The sequence below is a fragment of the Drosophila simulans genome, chromosome X, assembly GCF_016746395.2.
Source record: "Drosophila simulans strain w501 chromosome X, Prin_Dsim_3.1, whole genome shotgun sequence".
Classification (NCBI taxonomy): Eukaryota; Metazoa; Arthropoda; class Insecta; order Diptera; family Drosophilidae; genus Drosophila; species Drosophila simulans.
The window spans coordinates 8,539,860-8,561,294 of record NC_052525.2 but is presented as its reverse complement, the minus strand read 5'-3'; the positions used below and the strand labels follow the sequence as shown (position 1 = coordinate 8,561,294).

General features: G+C 40.6%; 2 protein-coding genes and 1 long non-coding RNA gene across 26 annotated transcripts in view; 1 reads left to right on the top strand and 2 right to left on the bottom strand.

The window, feature by feature from the left end:
- LOC6725491 (eye-specific diacylglycerol kinase) overlaps nt 1-21,435 on the bottom strand; it is a 110,819-nt gene that overhangs the window by 19,016 nt on the left and 70,368 nt on the right. For 6 of the 19 annotated variants that reach the window (XM_039296885.2, XM_039296881.2, XM_039296882.2 and 3 more), the window contains exons 1-2: nt 9,628-9,982; nt 7,716-9,151 (exon numbers count right to left, since the gene is read on the bottom strand). The exons of 6 other annotated variants lie outside the window; for them this stretch is intronic. In XM_039296885.2, coding sequence (XP_039152819.1) covers nt 7,716-9,151; nt 9,628-9,882 — 1,691 coding nt within the window. In that variant the 5' untranslated portion in view covers nt 9,883-9,982. Of the gene's footprint in view, nt 1-1,822; nt 2,065-2,247; nt 2,359-7,715; nt 9,152-9,618; nt 9,983-21,435 lie in introns of those variants that run through there. 7 more of the 19 variants (XM_039296887.2, XM_039296890.2, XM_039296891.2 and 4 more) reach the window with 5 other exon arrangements.
- LOC27209327 overlaps nt 1-21,435 on the top strand; it is a 118,420-nt gene that overhangs the window by 39,617 nt on the left and 57,368 nt on the right. The gene's annotated exons all lie outside the window — the stretch shown is intronic.
- LOC27208307 overlaps nt 10,268-21,435 on the bottom strand; it is a 64,790-nt gene continuing 53,622 nt past the window's right edge. The window contains exon 2 of the mRNA XM_016183908.3: nt 10,268-10,444. The gene's annotated coding sequence lies outside the window, so the exon portion shown is untranslated. The remainder of the gene's footprint in view (nt 10,445-21,435) is intronic.

Here is a 21,435-nt window from a genome sequence, read left to right as displayed (position 1 = left end):
AGCTAGCAAAAAACAAAAAAAAAACTGGTGCTTCTTTCTTATCAGGAAAAAAAAAAAACATGACAGAGAAAAGATTTAAATGTATTTTTTTCTTAATTTTTGTAGTGCAGAGTGCCTTGAACCCCCATATCTGGCTCATATCTCAACTGTTTATATTCCGCTTCCGTTTCGCAACACTTTTGACCAAAACTGGTAGCTGCTTGCCTAATCTATTGCACAATCTGAAATTATCTGGGTCTACTAAAATTTATGAATGAATTTAAGCGGCTGGCAAACAAACAAAGGCTCCACGAAAACGAATCTCTTAAAAACAAGGCAAAACATCTGATTGCTTAATAAAAGAAAAGAAAATAATAAAAAAAGAGTATTAAGACGTCACATGTTTCTCGGAAAAGACAGACAATTTAAAGGGTTATTAATAGGTTCCACTAGTTTAGAAAATTATGACGAATCTGATTAAAATGTAATACATTTCCATTTTCCCTTCTCTTTCTTCAACAATTTAATTGAAATACTTTGTGCGCTTTGTTTGCCAGGCAAAAGACGACAACGACATTATATTTTCCCATTTTTTTTTACTTTTTTTTGCTAAAAATACTTAAGTTAATTATGAGAACAGGCAGCGGGCAAGTCAAACATTTCAAATCTAAAACATGTGTGTGACTTGATATTTATTTTTAAATCAGCAATTATATGTGTGTTTTTCTCGATTTTCACCGCACTACATGCGGCAGGTGGAAAATGCGGGTGGCGGAGGAGGAAGGGGTGGAAGTCACCCCATCCCCCTGAATTTAAGTGTAAAATTTAATGCCGGCATAAATTACGACTGGAAATTAGTTGCCGATAATATTGCCATACGCTTCGATGAAGATGCATATGCGCGGCTTCTCGATGAATGCGAGTATTTCGTTAATTTGAATAATTATTTTTAAACCGCCGGCTCACGTGGCGTATGCGCAATCTGCCGACCCCTCCCCGCCCATTCGCCGCCAATTGCCAGTCGAAAATTTCGTGGGCGTGGCCAGGCGGGCTCCTTGATTTGTGTCTTGTGATGTTTTTGGCTGGGCGCAGCTGGCACAACAAGCCAAACCAAAGCGTAAAAATGAGGGAAAAGAGGAAAATAACAGCAGCAAATCGACAATAAATCAAATCAAATAAACGAAATGCGACGTACTTTGACTCCCCGCCCCGCGATTTCCTCAGCCACAAAGCCGAAAGCCCATAGCCCATAGTTTTCGCCATAGTTTTCGCTGATAAATGAGTGCGAAATTCTCGAAATGTCATGGCTGGCAGGCAGTTGGCCTTTGGGTTCAAGATGCCGCCGCAAGCAGTAAGAACATTTAGACACCATGTGTGCATGCCCGTAGTAAAAGTGGAAGTCGGCCAAGAAGTGGACCAGCGCAGCTCGATAAATGGCGAGGTGTTGGTCGAGCAATTACCGGATCGAAAAGATTTTGGCAACGATCTCCAAGTATTGCAATGTTGCTGGCGCTCACTTGAGTTTCGTCTGCGGTTCAGCGCAAAAATATCTAGATACAAATCTGAAAGGAGCCCTGAGTGCCGGCTAAAATCATATTCTTACATTGCAGTTGCTAATATGTATTTATTATTGCTATTTTACGCATTATGTTTGAGAGAAATGTACTCAAAATCGTAGCCATCATTGTGGAAAATTCAAACATGTGTACACATTGATTTTCTGCCAAGATATCGTGTAATACTTAATAATTTCTGATTGGACCAAAGTCCAAAGAACCAAATTGACGGCTTGCCAAGCAAGTATGCCATACTATCCAATATATATATCGCATATATATAGTACATATATGATCTATCGGCGATTCTGCGTTTAAAAATTAACAGCTCGCTCAGCATTGAACTCCCGATGACCCCTGACTTTAGCATTTAATTGTTTATATGTTGCTACGGTTTTCTGCTTTTCAAGTTCATCGGTTAATTGAATTGAAATTGTTGAATTTCCGCCGCTTTCGATTCAATTAAGACACACTGAACGTATTTCGGTTATTCGATTGGTTATTATTTTTAGGCCCAATTGACAGCGTTTTGACCCTTTGCGCACTTTGTTTTGATTTATTTTTTTTGATTTATTTTATTATTTCTTTACACACTTTGTTGCACTTTGCTGGCACTTTTTAATTATAGCGACACGCGCGCACCGTGCGTTATTTTATTAATTATTCTATTCATTTTTGGGGCTAGAATTTTCCGCCAGATTTTCCGCTATACCCATTCTATATTCTTTTCGGTTCTTTTGCTGGCGGCAGCATCCAACCGCACAAGGCAACTGAGCGGCGGGCGAGCGAACCGAAAGCGAGCAAGAGCGGCGACTGCGACGCCGGCAGCGACGGTAGCTGCGGCAGCGGCGGCACACCAGTTGGCACTTTGTCACCTCAAATGCTGCCGCTTTTCGCCATTTCACTAGACGCCGCCACAGCGTGGTGAATTTTCCACGATCAGTGCCGAGCATGTGGCTATAAAATAGCTGGCAAATAAGCCGATCTTCAAAGTAATATTTTCCTTATAAGTAAAGTATTTTTGAAAGCTATCCTAGAGTTTACAATTCTATATATACATTTCTTGAAGCGATCACATCATTCTATGCCAAGTAAAACCATTGACCATCTTGAGTTACAAGAATTAAGTTATTTAAATGAACAATTCCTAGCTAGTTTGTAGAAACAATTTATTTTAATAAATCCAATATGTATAAATTATATGAAATTTTCTCTTTGTTTAGAATTTTTAAACTTTTAATTTTCTTTAAATTTTTGTTTTAATTTTTTCTTTTTTAAATTTGTCTCCTATATTGATTGGCATCACTGCTAGCGATCTCTTTTTGATTTTTTTTCGGCTGTTGCTTTTTTTTCGCCAGCGATTTCCATTTGGATCGTGATGGTGACATTTTCTAGCTCTGCCGCCGTCGCAGTCGGCGTCACAATTTCTGACGTTTTCGCTGCGGTCGCTGCTTTGTCTCGCGCTTTGATTGTTCAGTTTCGCTTGGCATATTTTCGCTTTGTGCCTTTCAATTTGCATTTCAATTTCGCCTCCATGCGCCCAGCCTCACCTACGCCCTTGCCACCGCCGCCGCCGCCGCCACGCCCCCCTTGCACCGCACAACGCCCCCCTTTAAGTGCTGACGTAGTTGTGGCAAAGGAAAAACGCGAGAAAAAGGCGATAACAGAACGCAAAAAAAAAGAGCCAAACAAATGTTTCATAAAACTTAATTGTAGACGAGTGTTGTTACTGCTGCTGCTGCTTCTGCTGCATGTGTTGCATGCCGCCTGCGTCAGCAGCAGCAGCAAAATGCGGAACTGCGCCAAGAAATAAAAGCCAAAAGAAAGGAACCGAATAAAATAATAGCACAAGTGCAGACTGAAGACAGACAGGCAATGCATTTATCATCTTCTGTTTCTGTTTTTCTTGCTTCAAGATTTTTATTGTCTTGTTCTAAATTTGTAGCTTGGCTCCCGGAGTTTTAAATTGGATTTTTTGGTACAACACTCGTGGTCTTACAAAGTGTTTTCGATGTTAAGAAAATGGGAAAAGATTTGTTCAAAAATTAGCATTTAAGACAAAATTATCAGTAAAGCTAAACGAATGACTGTTTAATGCAGGTAACAAGCTCAGTTCCTATCCATTTTGAAGTGATAGGAAAAACTTAATTTGTTTAACAAATTGTCTCATTAAATCATAATCATTAAAATTTGCAAAATTTGACAAAAAATATAAAATTCTACCCTTTCAATGCAGTTCGTTTTAAAATTTAGATACGAACTCAACGATATTTGGCATTTCATATTCCGACAATTATTTTGAAAGTTATAGCAAAAAAAAAACTGAATATTTAAGACGAAAATTTGGCTTATGCCAAAATTCTATATTTACGAACCGGATTTTTACCACAATGTGGCTAAAAATGGTCCTATAGCTGTGGGAATAACTGTTTTGAACAGCTAATTACCAATACTAACTATCCATATCATTTTTTGACGGACTTTGTAAAATTTATTTTTTGGCAAATTTTTTCATTTTTTTTTGCAAAAAATTGACGAAAAATAGAATTTCCATTTTTTAACTCAGTTCAATTGGAAATTTAATCACGAGCTCAACGAGGTATGACATTCCATATTTGGACAATTTTTTGGAATGTTGTGATAATAAAACGGATTATTTTTTCACAAAAAAGACACAGGATCGATTTTTTGAAAAAAGTCAATATTTCCGATTCGTTTTTTCTGTATAACTTGGCTAAAAATTGTCAGAAAGCTATTATAATTATCGTTTTTTACTCCTAATTACCAATACTAACTATTCATAACATTTTTTGACGGACTTTGTAAAATTAATTTTTGGCCAAATTTTCGCATTTTTTGTAAGGGGTCAAAATTTGCAAAAAATGGAAAAAAATAGAATTCTAATTTTTAAACACAGTTCGATTGTAAATTGAATGACGAGCTCAACGTGGTATAAAAAACCATTTTTGGTCCAATATTTTTACTTTTATGATCAAAATACTTCTGGAAATTGAGATATTGTTGTTTAATGTGAAAACTTCCGTCCTATATTGTTCCTAATTTTGTTACAACTCAGATAATCTTGCAAATCTCTTTAAATACCATGCTTGATAAGCAAAATAAATATCTATGTTTCAAGCATGCATGAATGGTTGTCACAGAACAGTTAGCTCAATCAGGGAATAAAGCGAATTTGGAACACAATCGCATATCCCCCGAGTTTTGTATGCTAATTTCGTGTATGCAAAACTTTTCAATCCCCACCGGTCCTCTTTCGAACCGCCAAATCGAAAGGTTCCGTGGAATATATGTATGTACATAAGTATATGTATGTATAGTTCCCCTCGGGGGAGTATTTTCATAAAATTATTTGCCCCATTGTCATAAAAGTTAAGTTAACTTTTTGTTTCGCCATGTTCGATGGCTGGTAGCAGCTACTTCTGTTGTTGTTGCTGTTCTCGGGTTTGTTTCGTTGTTATTGTTGTTGTGGGCGGTCTGGTGGTTAAAAGGGGGGCGGGGTGGGTAGGGGTGTGAAAAAGGCGGAAAATCCAGCGGAATGTCTGAGGACCCAAAGTCGCATGAATGAACCGCACACGCCCCGGGGACAAACAGAGGAAACCAAAGAAAGACGCACGAACGGTTGACGTCGTGCACTGCGAGAAATTTGTGCCTACTTCAAATTAAAATTAATTACATTTAAAGCATTTCACGAAAATTAAGTAAGCTAAGTAAGTCAGCAATAATAGTTCTCTTGCGGAACCGTTTTAATTCGATCGAAATATAGTTGAGCACATTATTTCTCTGAGTGTATGCCTCTGAAGTTCCGAGTCAAAACTGAAGTGTAGGCCGCATTCAAAAGCCAAAACGAATGACTGCAGTGTCCGGCATGCGCCGCATGATTGAATGATTCTATAATATTTGCCATCTTAGCGAGCAAAAGGGTCCAAAGCATTTTTGGCAGTGGCAGTGGCAGAAAATTAAACATATCAGTCAGTGTTGGTCATTGCCTTTGAATGCCCTGAATGGGAGATAATAACGTGTCACGCTTCGGTATCGTAAATCAGCAAATCCAACTTTATGAGTGGGGTGCCCCCAAAAAACCCAACATAAGCACCCACTAATGGAGAGACCCCCCCGAGGAGAGATTTTAATGGGTATTTTCGTATGCTAGGGAAAATAAGTGGTCATAAATCGGAACAACATGAATCGGAAATTAAAAAAGATTAAAAAAAAAAGGGAAACTCCAGCACAAATTGCTGAACGCAGGGCGCATTTCAATATTAATTCATTTTCATTTCCAGTACTTATCTTTTGAGTGCATATGGGGCAGTCAAGGGTTAACCAATATGTCTGCATATGTGTGTATATATTTACGTACCTGCAAGTAAAAGAGCGATAATAAAAATTATTCATTGGGGAAAATATTTACTTATTTTCGAGTGCAGAACGAATGCCTCAGCAGTTTATGGATTGCCAGCATTGAGAGTTCACTTGAATTTTTAATGAATATGCGCATGAAATTCAATCCAATTAAAGTAAAGCAAATATTTGACTACATAAGCTCATATCCTGTGAATCCATAAGTCAGGATCCATAAGTTGTAGTCCTTTGTGATTTATTTGAATAAATACTTTTCTGTGCTGCCTACGATAAACCCGCGCACACACTAAGCTAATTAATTTTCCGCGAAACGGAATCGAGTTTCCCGCCACGGAAAAGCACACACGCAGAGTTCCTAATCTATCCAATCCATCAGAGGAGAGTTCTGAATTATCCATACTGCCATATCGGTGCCATCGAAAGGGCCAACGACTTCTGTGGGCGGCTGCAGCTCCTGGTGGTTCGGCTGATCCTGGTGGAGGTGCCGGCAAACAAATTGGCCGCAAGTGGTTCGTCAGCCTCACACCTCAAAAATTTTGGACACGCAGTCGAGTCGCCTTCTTGTCATTCTGGGCAATGGGATACGCGGACAACGGACAAAGGACAACGGACACGGGACACTTTGTTTGAATATTATTTATGAGCGGCTTTTGTTGTAACTCAAGGAAATCGGTTCGCTGAGCCAATTTTGCCACACTGACAGTGGGTATACTGATTTATATAATGGGTAACAAAAAATATTATTTCAAATTAAAGTAAACAAATAATAATATTAATATGTTGGTACAATAAGGATTCCAAATATAACTCAAAACCTATTCAATGATCCGCAAAACAATTATATTGAAGATTAATGCAAGCTACGAAGAATTTCCAACACTGGTGGGCCCATTTTTTTTTATCATTGGTCTAAAGTGGCAAGAAAAGATTTATATACTCCCTAATTCCTCAGTATTAAAGTCCAATGATTTATTTTGAGGGCATTTAAAGTATCTGTGCGGTGTTTTTTCCGACTTCTTGTTTGGCTTATTTTTTTCGTGCGGGCCCCCATAATTTATTCAAGCCGAGGGTTGGCATACGGCACGTTGTACTCCACGTCCGGAGTGGCGAGAATTATGAATTGCCAGTGGCCAAGCGGAGGATGCAGTGAGCAGGGAACGAAAGCCTTTGTTTCTAATTAGGCTTAAGTCGACGGTTTTTGGCCCACTGACGGACACAAACGGACACCTAACGGACATCTAATGTGTCACCTTGGATGGCGCACGTGTCACACACGCCGGTCAAGTAGGATGCGGGATACGGGATACGAGATCCATTCTGGGTCCAAGTCTAAAATTGATCCAAGGCCCGGAAAACAGACACAATTATGGCCCGGTCCGTTGGCCGTGATCCCAAAATCCTAACCAGAGCCACGTGTTAAGCTTGTTTTAATGAGTCAATTTAAAAGTTTGAAGCTCTAAAAATAGCCACCCAACTTAGAAGTGGATTTGCTGTGAATGTTGGGCGGAACCTTGAATCTCTGGGCAAAGTCAAGGCGAAAGTAAACAATGAAGGTTGGCCCAACCAGGGATTTCCCACATTGGGGTTTTCCTTCTCGAAATTGGTGTACGTCAGGTATGTCGGCTTTAAACAGTTGGGTGAACTCTAATACACACTTTTCGTTCACAGATTTGACAATTTGCATAGGGATGTGAAATGGGGTATAGAAATAAGAATATACCAAATAAAATTGTTAACCATTTTAAACTATTGCAAAGAATATAGAAAAAATGTATCTTGTTCCGCATCAATGGTACATACCCGTCTGCGTAGGTGACAGTGGATCCGGTCATGGACAAAGCCTTGTATCTGGCTTGCTCGTCAGTTGGTAGCACGATGTCCACGGATCGCGATCGAGTTGCATTTATATTCGGCACGGTAAGGAAGCAACCATCGGCACTTGGTTGCAGCTCCTCCGTTTTGGCATTCGACGAGAGCTTGGAGAAGCACGAATCCACGGAGGCGGCGCGATCTCGCTTCAAATCCGGTACCATTAGGTAAATATCCCGCACCACAAAGGCGTTATGATGACTGGAGGAGGCACCACTGCCACCGGCGGCTCCGGGTGAGCCACACGTGGCCATTGTCGAGGCCTCGTCCAGTGAATCAGCCGTGTCCACCGATGACTTGGTGTTGCTATTGTCCACCTCCTCGTGCGAAACGTTCTCCAGTGAGTTTCCAGTGGGCTCCACGAATATCGCCTCCTGTCGCGAAATCGAGCGACGTCTTGCTCGGACGGGCAAGCCCATAGCTGCACCAGCATCATCGGCATCCGCCGAGGAACAGGGCGTGGAAATGGTCGGTGCCAGAGCTGGCAATCTTCCCGAATTGGAGGAGCAGGGCGAAATGGGCGGCGAGCCGGGATCCAAGGGGAGATGCGGCGGCGAAGGATAATCCCCATTGGTGGGACTTAGCGTGAAGGTTATGCCACAAGGTGTTGTCGGCTGTGGTGGCAACAAGGTGTTGCCGAAATGCGGCGAACCATTGTCTGAGCCCTCCAAGCCCTCATCCTCGGAGGCCGAGGTGACCGAGCTGCTACCGATGGTGTGGCGCCGCATTTGTCGCGGCAGGCGGGCGCGCGACTCCTCGATGCTGCTGCCTTGGCTCATGTTGCCAATGCGGATGTCCATCTCTAATGCGGCATCGTCATCCGGATCGTGATCGTGCTCGGACTCAACCTCGGTGCGGGGATCTTCATCCGCCTCCTCGGTAGCCGCCTCAGTTGTCTCCTCCTCAGCATCCTCGATGGCCGCACTGCCCTCCTCCTCTTCCTCCGCGTTATGGCCCTCCACTTCATCCTCATCCTCGCTCGCCTCCGAACTGGTATTGCTGTAGCTCAAAGCTGTTAGCTCGCGATGATCGATAAAGTAACGCTGCTCGGCGGTCATACGACGCTCATACTCCTCCAGATAGTGACAATGGATGCAAGGCGGCGGAGTCTTGGTGGACGAACTGCGCCGAGCCTTCAGACGTCTGGGCACCTCCAAAAAGGTGCCCGAGTCATCGCTGCCCGCCGACGCAGTTGCCGAGTCGAAGCTATGGGATCTTTGCTGATGGGCCGCCAATGGAACCTGCAGGAAGCCAGCCTCCGAGGAGCGTTCGTCCGCCGAGGCCGATGATGAGGACTGCTGCTTGAGCAGACTGGAGGAGGCACGCTGCGACTCCAGTTGCATCTCGTCGAAGGAGGCTGAGCGCACCTGCAACAAGTGATGGGGTGATCACAGCGGTCAACGAGGTATCTCTAGATTTCCATCGAAAGTAACACATGCAAAACGCAATATAAACGCCACAACTTTCCACATTTATCGATCATCAAACAAAATTCTCATAAAGGTAGAGTGAAGTAGGTTTTGAAAAAGGAAAACATAACATCATGCGAAACACACAATTGCAGGAACAACAGAGTTCAGTAGAATGTTTTAAACATAAAAACAAACACAGCACAACAACGAAAACACAAAAGCAGGCCAAATAAAAGAGTGAATCCCGTAGTTGAGCTTTGCAATTGTGGCGCCCAACGTGGGGCCTCAGATTTTCAACTGCAACAGCGATTAGAACTAAGTAAAACAAAAAGCACATATATCTTCATATCGAACTAAAACCAACGACACTCCCAATTTTCATGCTGCAGGCAACAACAATATCGGAATTAACGAGTATCCACCTTTTTTACCTGCTTGGGCACCTCCAGACTATTCTGCATCTTCATTTCCGCACCTGTGGGAGTGCGGGATCGCGTGAAGGTTGTTCGCAGGCGTTGCATGGTGGCTGCCGTTGTTGCTTGTAGTTGCTGGTGGAAGTTGTTGCCAGACGTTGTCGTTGTCGATGTGGTTGCTGCTGCAATTGTCGGCTTAGTTGTTGCCGAATTGCTGGTCGAGGCTGTGGGCTCGGGCAGCTGGTCGATGGACGGTTGTTGCTGCTGCTGCATTTCGCGTTGTTGTTGCCGCAAAGTGGTTGCAAGTTGCTGCTGCTAGTGCTGCACTTATGGTTGCTCCTGTTGCCTCTGTTGTTGCTGCTGACAATTGGTTGTTGTCTGTGGATGTTCTTGCTGCTGTTGCAATCGTTGTTATATAGTTGTCACTGTTGATGTCTGGGTTGTTGTTGTTGTCGTCGTTGGACTGAATGTTGCAGTTGCAGCTACTATCGGTGATTAGTTTTTTGCTATTGCTGGTGCGAATGTTGCTGGTATTGCTGTTGTAGTTGTTTTTGTAGCGAGCTAACTGCGGATTGACAATTCTGATGGCCAATTCCATTTCGATGTTGATTTTCTGTTGAAGTTAAATTCCTTTTCCTATTTCCTTTTCTATGTTTTATTTCCGGTTTGTTTAGCTTCCTGTAGGAAAGTTTTTTTCTTTTGCGGCTGAGTTCAGGACTCTCGTTGTTGTTGTTGTTGTCGATTCCTGTGGCCGTTGTGGGACACCAGAAGCCAGAAGTTCTTGGTCGGCTCTCTGGGTTTTTTGTTTTACTTTTAATTAATCAAAAGTTTCGCGCTGTGAATTGCAATTTGCAAAGAAGCGAGAAAAGAGCAAGGGAGAGAGAGAGAGAAATGGGAGAATTGATTACGTTAGTTAAATGATTAAAAAGCATTTTCCGCAGTTTTCCTTTCCCCCACGAAACTTAAACAATGGCTGCAAAAAAAAAGGAAAAAAACTGCTCAATTTACACGCCAAACAAATTTTTGCTGACCAATTTCGTGAGTCTCAAACGCACAAGCACACACACACTCGCACACATACACACACAAAAGCCCTCGCATCGAAGGTTTTCGCAAATTGAAAAATCCTTTTATCGCCACCGGTGCTAAAATTGTTTGTTTGAAGTATTTTTGAAAACTGCTGCCAGTTGCATGGCTGAAAAATGCAGGGGCCAACACAACGACGACCTTTGTCATCGTTTCCATAAATGGGTATTCGCTTACGCATAATTGAAATGGAAAATTAGGTAAATCTAAAAGAGTATTTAATAATTAAAAATAACACTAAGAAATTTCTTTTTTTTTCATAAATAGGTAGAATGTGATAAGTGTGTGAAATATTAAAAACAAATGCCGCGAGGGCAATCAGATTCGTGGTCGTGATGTTGCCCTTTGACCTGGTCATGGATATTCTTGTTTGCCATTTGAAGCGATGTGCAGTTTTCCCCCTTCTTTTGTTGTATTTTAAAACTTTTTTCTTTTGCCCCCTGTTTTGCTTTCTATTCCCTTTCAATCCATTCCAAAAACACACCGGGCCACGTGTGTGTTTAGTTGAAAGTGCTAAATTGACGGGCGATGCGGTTCGCTACGGTTCGGCTTGATTCCGGGCTGGGAAATGGATGAGACTGGGGGAAATGGGGCGAGAGGCGGTTTCGTTTTACAGACAATAGGTGGCTGAAGGAAAACAACGGCAAAAAAAAAAAAAGAAAAAAATCCATTATGGCATACCTTTGGCATGTGCCGCGAGTCCTCTGGTGGCGCGGGGTCACCACTCGATGAAAAGGGGGTCACCATGGGCAAAACGGGGTGGTGGGGTCTCAAATGCGAATACGAATGCGAGTGTGAGCTTGTGGGCTAAAAAAGGGATGCGGCCGGACAAAGAGCGATCCTTTCCCCCCTCCGCTTTCTTTTCCCTGTTTGTGTGGGTCGCAAATTGAAAGCGTGAAATTAAATGAAAATGATATAGCTTTGAAATTGAATTCCATAGAAATGCCGAAAGTTTGCCAGGTGACAGCATGGAATGACTTTGCGAGTCGCAAAGAATTTGTTAGAGTGCGTAATTAGAAAAGCTGCCGGGGCATCTGACCTTCGTCGAGTTACCCAGATTTAATTGGAAATGCGGGAGAAGCAGGTGCATTCATAGGTGCATAGCCCATTTTCGCACTGAGTTTGTTCGCTAGCGATTGCCTACTTTTCGGCATTTTTCAAAACAATATTCTTGCTACAAATAAATCGAGCAAAATTAAGCAGTTAACCCATTAAAGTCACAACAAAGGCATAGCTTTTAAATACCCTTTTAGCAGGAGGTTAAGAAGCCAAAACTTTCAAGCAAAGTTTCTTAAACAATTGCCCTGATTTATGCCACTTTACTTGGGGGGGATACTTTGTAATTAAGTAAATTTCCGGCCAAGTAAAATGCCCATAAATCTTGGACATTGTTCGCCACTCAGTTAATTAGTCGGGAACTGACAGATTGTGCTTTGCAGCGATAAGCCAGCAATTCGAATGGGAAACCATTTTCAATTGACCAGCACATTTTCCCCCTTAACTTTCTGCATCGTTTAAGGGGCCAAATCAAATATACACACACATATACACACATATTTATACATATATATTTATATATGTATGGAGCCTGGCTCATTACAAACACGTTATTTATTTGCCGACCCCTTGACTTGACCCCGCTGCCCTTTGCCCTTTGCCGTTTGCCCTCCACTTCCCTGATGGCCTCGTAATTGTTCAGCGCCCGCGTGGCACTAAGTAAAAAGTTTTGTATAATTTTTCATAAAGGCACACAGCCCGACAAGGAGCCACAACAACAATATGAAATATATATTTATATATATATATATATATATTTCAAAGCGCTGCAAGTGGAGCAACTGGGGAATCGGTGGCGTATGAGGAATTTCCTTATTATGTGACTGAGCAAACCGAACTCCCATATCCTCGGATTCACTTCGCTCTGGCTGGGAATTGGGTATATAAACCCCCCCACCCCCTGGGCTGTGTGCGCCCCTGCCCTTTTAGTCTGGCTCATTAAAGGTGCCACAAAAATGAAAGCGCTTCACTTACAGGCCATAAACAATTTGGTGAAATTAATTCGGACTCCGCTTTCAACCTGCACTTTGCACACAAATGTAGCAAGAAATTAAACTGAAACATACATCAAAATTTGTGCAGAGAAAATTAGAAAGTACTTCACCTTTCCAACTAGAAAGCGAAAATTTATTGAAATAAAGCAATTTGCGAACTTTTGGCAAGAATTTAATTGGTCCGAGTGGCTGACTTCCCCCCTTTTTTTCGCATTTTCCTGGCCCAGACGCTGAAAATTAATCCGCGGCATTTTAATTTTTCCGGCGGAGTAAAGCTCGTGGAAATTGAGTTAGTCAGGCGTGGATCTGCGGTCAAGAAGGGGTTGGGGTTCGGGAAGTTGTCTCAAATAAAAGAAGAAAAATATGTTAATTTCAATTAATTGTTGGCAGCAGGGAAAGTTCTCGCTCACAGAAAATACGAATAAAAAAAAAAGAAAAAGAAAACCAAAAACGAAAAGAAAAATTGGTTAAAATGGAGAAGAGTTTACGCTTGATGGGGTAAGGGTTTCCAATTTTCTTTTGGGTTTGGGGTTGGGTTTTGGATCTTCTTCCTTTTGTCAGAATAACTTGGTAGCAGCATCATAATTTGCTGCCATTTGTCGCTGCCACAAAAAAGAAGCAGACAAGACGAGAAGTGTGTTTTTGTTGCACTTAATGACTGTTGGGGAAATTTTATAACGCGTGGCGTTTTTGGGCGCCACGAACTTTATCGAAAGGTGGTGGCGTGGGGGGGTGAGGCCAAAAGTGTTCCCGGAAATTCAGTAGAATATTTAAATAAATTTTTGACAGAGTAAAACTCGGCAAACAAAACAAAAAGTGAATGGAAAAACTTTTTCAGCAACCCCCCAACCCCAAAAACCCAGCCCATTTTCATTTTCTCTCTGGCTTAATTTTCTCCTCGTTTTTTTCGCTCTGTTTTTTTTTTTTTTGCAAACTGGGCTGACTGGAGTTGTTGCACGTGTCCGGGGGATCCAAGGATGCGATCGAAGGTCTAAGGACGTGCCCGATGATTTGGCATATTTATCAATGGCATCGGAATGCGGAGACAAACTGCCGGCAAGAGTTTGAAATGTGAGCACAGGGTTTTTGCCTGGCGTTTATCTTTGGAGAAAAAGAAAAGAAAGCAGAAGTTTGGCTACATCAAAAAAAAAACAAACCAAAAAGAAATATAAATAACATTTATAGCACATTTAAAGCCTCTTTCTTCTAAATTATGCTAATATTTAACATCTGCACTCAAAACAGAATATTTAGCTTGAAATGCATTTTGAGAGAAACCCCAAAACTATGTGACATTTTTGCGCAGTGCATCTTCATCTTTGGCATCTCAGTTGGTTGGCACTTTGAATGCGAATTCAATTCGGCCTGCAAGTGGGTCAATAGTGACGTCAGCAGGTGGCAAAAATAAAAAAAATGGAAAAAATAAAGGAAAAAGAAAAAGAAAAAAGGAAAAGCCTCCTACACACATACAAACAAGGAAAGGGTTTCCAACTTGAGCGATTGCTTCCACTTGAGAAGCCGTTTTTTGTTCGCTTCTCGACGGCTTTTCTCACAGTTTTCCTCGCATTTCCCCAGCAATCTCAATCGATGCCAAGTTGGGCTGCAAGTGGAGCAGGTTAAGTGCAAATCCTTGTAAGGATATGCCATCGATAGTCCCGTGCACGTACATACACCTACATATATACATATATCTATATATATATATATACATTTATAGAAGTATATGTACACACTTACCATATCGAATGTTTGAAAATCGCGCTCAACTCGCGTGTAAAACGCGTCATGCAATTATCAAAAGTGACAGACAAGTAATGAGAAAGAACGAAAGCAACGAAATTGATGGGCAGCCTGAAAAATGTGTGGAATTGCACAGTAAATTTGGGGAAAATGTTTCAAAATGACCCCGCCAAATTATAGTGAATTATGTGGAATAAATAAATACATAAATACCACGATTTTTGTCCAATTAAAATGCTTCAATCGAAGGTTGAATGTATTTTTTTCCATACCTTTCTTTTGATTATGGTTACGGGTAAATAAAATCCACATTTTTGGCATCATTGATTTCGAATGTGATTTTCATAGTTTTTTCTCCTCTTCTTCTGATTCACAAAGTCCACCGCATACATAAAATAAAATCGCGTGGCTTTTCCACTTTTCCCCAACATGACCTGACCCCCCTGATCCCCTGACCTCCTGACCTGACATTTTTGACACTCTATTGAAATGGATTTTTGAGTATTTCACAGGACTCGTTTCGTTTCGATTCGATTCGATTCGATTTGTGTGTGCCATTGGTAATGTGTGGTGACTTCTGAACACTGCCACCCACTAATGCCACCGCAATGACCTTGATGCCACGCCCATGTCATGCCGCCTGCCCCTGACAGCCTCTCGAAACGAAACGAACGGCATTAGCCATAGGAATCGAAGGGGCAATATTTGATATCCACTTGCAATTATGTCAGCACACACTGACAGGCCACAGCTCGTTGACTTTTCCAAAAGCGTAGGCCCACTGTCGCATAAGAGGTAATGAGCGGGGGGAGGGGGTTGTTCTGGAAGGGGGAGGGAGGGTAGTGTGTGGGGAAGGGGTGAGATATAATGCCCGACTCTGGCCAAATCGCACCGAGGTGCTAAGGCAACGTCAGACCCACTCAAAGTCAACATAAAGTGGCCGGGAAATTAGGGCATTTAACATGCGGCTGGTAAAAAGAGCGGTTGGGGCGAAAAAAAAAAAATAAGAAGAGAGCAAACAAGGCCGAAATGCGCTAAATACTTGGCTCAATAAACGAGATTGTTGTGCAGCTTGTCTGGCGATCAACGGGCAGCTAACTACCCTGGAAAAATACCAATATACATACAAAATACCCTCTAAAAGGAACAGTCTACATTTCACTTTTGTGGAAGCTATACTAGTAAAACTATATGTAAGACCAAGTTTTTGCATAATGAACATAGGAAAATGTATCTTAAAGATGAAAGTAGCAAAAATGTAAATAAATGTAAATTAAACAAATATATTAAATCATTTTTAATTGCATTTTTAGTAGTTAGCTCATACAGTTTACGCAAATCCGCAGAAGCCTTAAATTGCCAATCAAGCATTGAAAAATCCACAACAACCTGGAAACTAATCATCGTCAATGGATGAATGGATTTTCTTTCAATGCGGACATGACCAAAAGCCACCTCTTCCCCAACTTTTTTTTTTTTTTTATTTTTTTTAGGCCCTAAAAGTAAAATAGAATAAGTGCTAAATGGCTGAGCACATAACAACAAGTTGGGGATAATACGGCAAATGGGAAATGCTGAAATCAGCGAGGGCAGTTAGACGCCTCTTGGTAATTTGAAACTTGTTATGGGCCAGGTGCTAATCAATTTTTAAGCAGCTTCAACAACAAACAACAGAGCCCGCCCCCCTCCCACCGCATTTCCCTTGATTTCTTCGACGAAATGGATGGCAAGTGAAGAAATTTCCATTCGCTTAGTTTAGAAATCGAGTTCAGTTGTTCGTCAATTTCCAACTCGAGCGGTTCGACAAGCATAGGAAATAGTTTTCAAACCTTTTTTTTAAAGTGCCCTTTTGAGTGTTTTGAAAGTTCGCTCCTCGTTAGACAAATAATGAATTTGGCAAGATGTCGGAATAGCTGAGAGCACAGCGGATCGAGCCTCTTATCGTCCGAAAAAATGTGATTATTTTTGAAAAGCGGCTATGCCTCATCTAGTCAATTGCATTACTTTGACGCTATCAACGTTGGAGGATAAGAAAAAAGTTATTTGTAGTGATAAATGTGTGATGGTTTTGTAAGTAGCTTATGTAGTTTACAGTCTAAGGATTTAATCCTCCCAATCAAACGCCATTTTCAGCTCATAATATTTGATAATTACTCCTCATCCGGCGGAGAATTCAATTGTGCGGCAGCTTATTAGTGAAATTAATGCAGGACATGTTGGAACATAGGGTCTATTTTGAAGGGGATTTGCTTAGCATAATGCTCATTAGGCTCATTACATGCCAGCCAAGATGATTACAATGGAAGTGGCAAACAGTATGGGATAAACACCGGATTGCGCCCACACCGATTGCACTTTCACAGGATTTGTGGGTGGCGCAAGGATCCGTTATCTCATCAGCTCTCGCTCCTCAGTCCTGAGCCCTGAGCTCTGAGCTCTGGGTTCTCGGCCCTACGCACAACAATGGACTGCAGTTTATTGTAATATCCATTGAAAGAGCTCTCTGGACTGCAGTTTATTGTAATATCCATTGAAAGAGCCAACAGCGAATGCAATCAACATCCGTCTGGGGCCTTCTAACTTTTTCCATTAACACACAAAAGAAACTCCCCCCCTCTCCCACTCTCTTATGTGTATTCGGATATATCCTGGATAAATACTATATATAGTAATGAGTGCTTGACAGGAGAGGAGCCTTAGTTGCCATAAGTTTTCGGCACACATCTAGCAGCACAGTGCGTTGTTCATCGCCTCAAACTTGATGGCGTAATCTCTGTGTCCCCACTAATTAGCCAAGTCTCTTTCAATTGCGAAAGTTTTCAGTTAGCTCGGATAAAGCCAAGATGAATGTTGACGTTTGGCTCAAAGATATATATATATATATATATGCTAAACACTAAACTAAGGGGGAGAAAGGTGTGGGTTTAAACACTCTATTAATAAAGCCAGGCCAAAAAGTTCATGGAACTTCCATAATTGGCTAATCTAGAGCACAGTTGCATTTACTTAGTATTGAAATTCTATTTAAATAAGTTGGATTTTTAGTGACTAAATTTCCTATATTCAACATCTGCGCCAAAGAAATTTATACACAACACCATCAATGATTTTCTCATTCGCCATGGGTTTAGCATTTCAATTTCGGGAGCAAACAAGCTGGCCCATTGATAGCCCATCGGATCTGATATCTGATTAACTTGTCCCAAAACAGAATGTCAGCAAACACTTTCAACGTTCTCTGCTGTTTGTTTGTTTGTTTGTTTGTCGCCAAGTGTGGGAATTTCCCCAACTCCTTACCTCCCCGCCTGCCTCGAAAAACACCGACATGCAATAACAGGCGAAACAATAACACCAGAAACAGCAGAAACACCAGAAGCAGCCATCCTGGCCAGATGACAAGTAACCCGGGCCAAAGCGAAAGGCAAACAACAATTAAGCGCATAAACTGGGGGATAATCCTGCCATGGGGCCAACTATGGAGTACTGAATGCTGGGATCTGGGCACTGGGAAAAGCTGAAGGAAAACAATTTCCATAAACATTAACAAAACCGTTTCGGTAGCATAATCAAGTTCAGCATCGAGTTTCCAAGTCTCCGGCAGACACAATCTAATTGTAAATTATGTGGGACAGTGTGCAAGTGCGGTAGAAATGAAAGTAATAATACAATATAATATAAACAATGAAATATTAAGTGTAGTTACTACTCGTTATTATCATATTTTAATTGGCTATGAAATATAACAATCATCCAAAAGAAAGGCATATTAGCCTCTAGAAATTATTGTAATACATTTTAATTACAGCGAATGGAGAGTTAAATTCCCAGCGCTATTCACGCGGCCGCCACTGTATGTGTACACTGCTGCAAAAACTTTGTCCGGCACGGCACGGCACAAAAGTCCGAAATTGATCGGCATTATTCAATGGGATTTATGTATGCAGCCCCGAGTGGCCGAAAAACTTTTATTTATTTACAATTTGTTGCCATTTGTTTCAGTTGGCCAACTTTCGCAAATGTCCCTGGGACAGTGGCTGCAAAAAGTTAGCTGACTAAACACTAAACACGCCGCAAATTTATGCCGCTCAACTTGGGCAGCAACTTTTCAGTTTCCATTTCAGTTTTCCGATTCAGTTTCCGTTGCCGTTTTATTATTTTTATTTCTATATATATATATACATTTTTTTTGTGCCTCAACGTGTTATTTATTTTCACCACTTGAATAAATGTATCAGTTACACATGTGTGAGTGGGTACGGCCTTGACTGAAAGTGGGTGAATGTGGGTGAAAGTGGGTGAAAGCAGGGCAGGAGCAACAGGCGAATGAATCATGGGTGACACATGAGTGTGGCGCCGCAATTGAGTTGTAATTCATTTGCGAATGGATGCAAAGTTCTCGGTGCGAATGAGCAATTGAATGGCAAATAATTCTCGCCGCTTCTCGGGATTATTCATTTCAAGGATTTGCCGGGGTTCAAAAGGTGCCAAGTACTGTGCCACAGGACTAACAGCTGAGTTATGCGACCTATAAATATGCAACATTTGTTTGCGGCTCTCGGTTAGATGAGACATTATTCACTTAAATTCCTGATTATTTGTGTGCAAAAAATCATTTAAACTCCTTTTTTCAAACAATTGATATTTACAAAGGGTTGTTTTTATTATAACTTGGCCAAAAATGATCATAAACATAAAAGATTGGCATTTTTTAGCAGCTAATAACCAATACTAACCATCCCTATAACTTTTTGAAGGATCTTGAAAAATTAATTTTTGGGTCAATTTTCGCATTTTTGGTAAGGGGTAACATCATCAAAATTTGCAAAAAATGGCAAAAAAATAGAATTTCCATTTCTGAATACAGTTCGATTCAGAATTTAATTACGAACTCAACGATATATAACATTCCATATTCAGACAACTATTTTTTAAGTTGTGGCCAAAAAATTGATGATTTTATAACCGAAATTTGGAAAAAAGGCTTTTAGCAAAAAATTGATTTTAGAAACGGAACTTTCGTCATAACTTCGCTAAAAATGTTCATAAAGATGAAAGAATAACTGTTTTGAGCAGCTAATAACCAATACTAATTATTCGTATTACTTTTAGAAGGATTTAGGGACATTTATTTTTTGATCAATTTTCGCATTTTTGGTAAGGGGTAACATCATCAAAATTTGCAAAAAATTTCAAAAAATGGAATTTTGATGTTTTAACACAGTTCGATTCAGAATTTAATTACGAACTCAACGATATATAACATTCCATATTCAGACAATTATTTTTTAAGTTGTTGCAAAAAAATTGATGATTTTATGACAGAAATTCCGAAAAACTGATAATTTATAAAATTATTAGTGATATGGATAATAGAAAAACAGTTTTGAGTTAATGATTAACCCAATGCAAATTGCTTATTGCATTACTTCCACAAATTACTTAAATATTAAACAATAATCTGCAATTAAAGTCCCCTTTTTGTCCTCGAATCAAATTAACAATGCAATGCAATATTTTACTACGAATGTACGTTCAGTTGCGTAATTAAATATTAATTGCTTAATAAACAAATTGAAATACGTAAACTGCAGTCGCTGGAGTACTTGAAATGCAGCAAAAACTGAATAATCGATGAGTGACTCGCTGGGCAAACAATTTGTTGCTCAAATATGTTAATGGACAGGATGGTGGAGTAGTATTGGGTTATAGGTTTTTCGTCCGAAATTACCGACCCAATGAAATCTACGCTCATCCGGTTGTCAGCAAATGTCCAAATCGCTGGAAAATTGTGCTCCAAATTAGGTTTATGGTTCCCACATTTAATGGCCAGCGCCCGAGAGTATACAATATTCATGGGGGGCACTAAAAGCTTCGAGATCCCAGGGAATATATCGTATGAAACTGGCTGAGTGTTCGGTAATTATAATGAATTAATAATAAACATAACGCATAATGCGACACAAAAGCGGCAAACGGAATGCCGTCTGTAAAATGAAAAAGCCGGCAAAAGTCCAAACGACAATTGCACTTTTAATTTGTGTCAATTATTCAGCGCACTCATTTCGCTGGCAGGCAGCACAGAAAACATTCAACAAATCGACTTTTCGTTATTTTATACCCGCTGACCGCGATGCACACACTTTTTCACACTCAAAGAAAGGCGTTTTTCCAATTATTGCTAATTTAATTAATTTGATCAAGCAGCTAAAAATATAACTATTTTTTATTAATAATCCGTTTGAGCAACAAATGAAATTAACTGTCCTTTCAAATTATTTCTGGTTGAATTAAAGTTTTGTAAAATAATGTTGGTTGTCACGGCATTATTAAGCCAAATGCCCACGAATATCATTTTAGCTTGATTAAATATTTTCCCTGAAATGATTTTCATAAGATGCAGTCACAAATGAAATAAAATGTCCGCATCAATTATTTCAGCTTCAATAGATATAAAAGTCAATAAATTTAAAGAATTGTTTTTCAACACTGCAAATGAACTGCAATATTGAATGAAAGTTATAAGTAAATTTGGGATTTCTTATTCCAAAAGTAGACAGATTATATAATATATAATCGATATATACATTTTATATTAAATATTAAACTCCTTTAACGTGTTGGTCTATTTTTAGAAACCTTTTTCGTTCATTTTCCTGTTTACTTGCCAGCGATTTCTCGCTACTCTCGCTTCTCTCGCTACTTGGAATCAGCGTTAACCCATAATTTTGCCCACGGCTGTCTGATTCCGTTAATGCCGGGGTTGAGTACTCGTACCCGTACTTGTTCTCCGGCTAATTAAAGTCACGGCCGGACTCACTCGGTCCCCGGACAGTGGCTGCTGTTCCTGTTCCTGTCCCGCTGCTCGTTGCAATTAATTCCAACATAAATTTGCACTTCTCATCACAGATGTGTGTGTGGGTGTGTGTGTGTGTGTGGGTTTCTGTTTTCC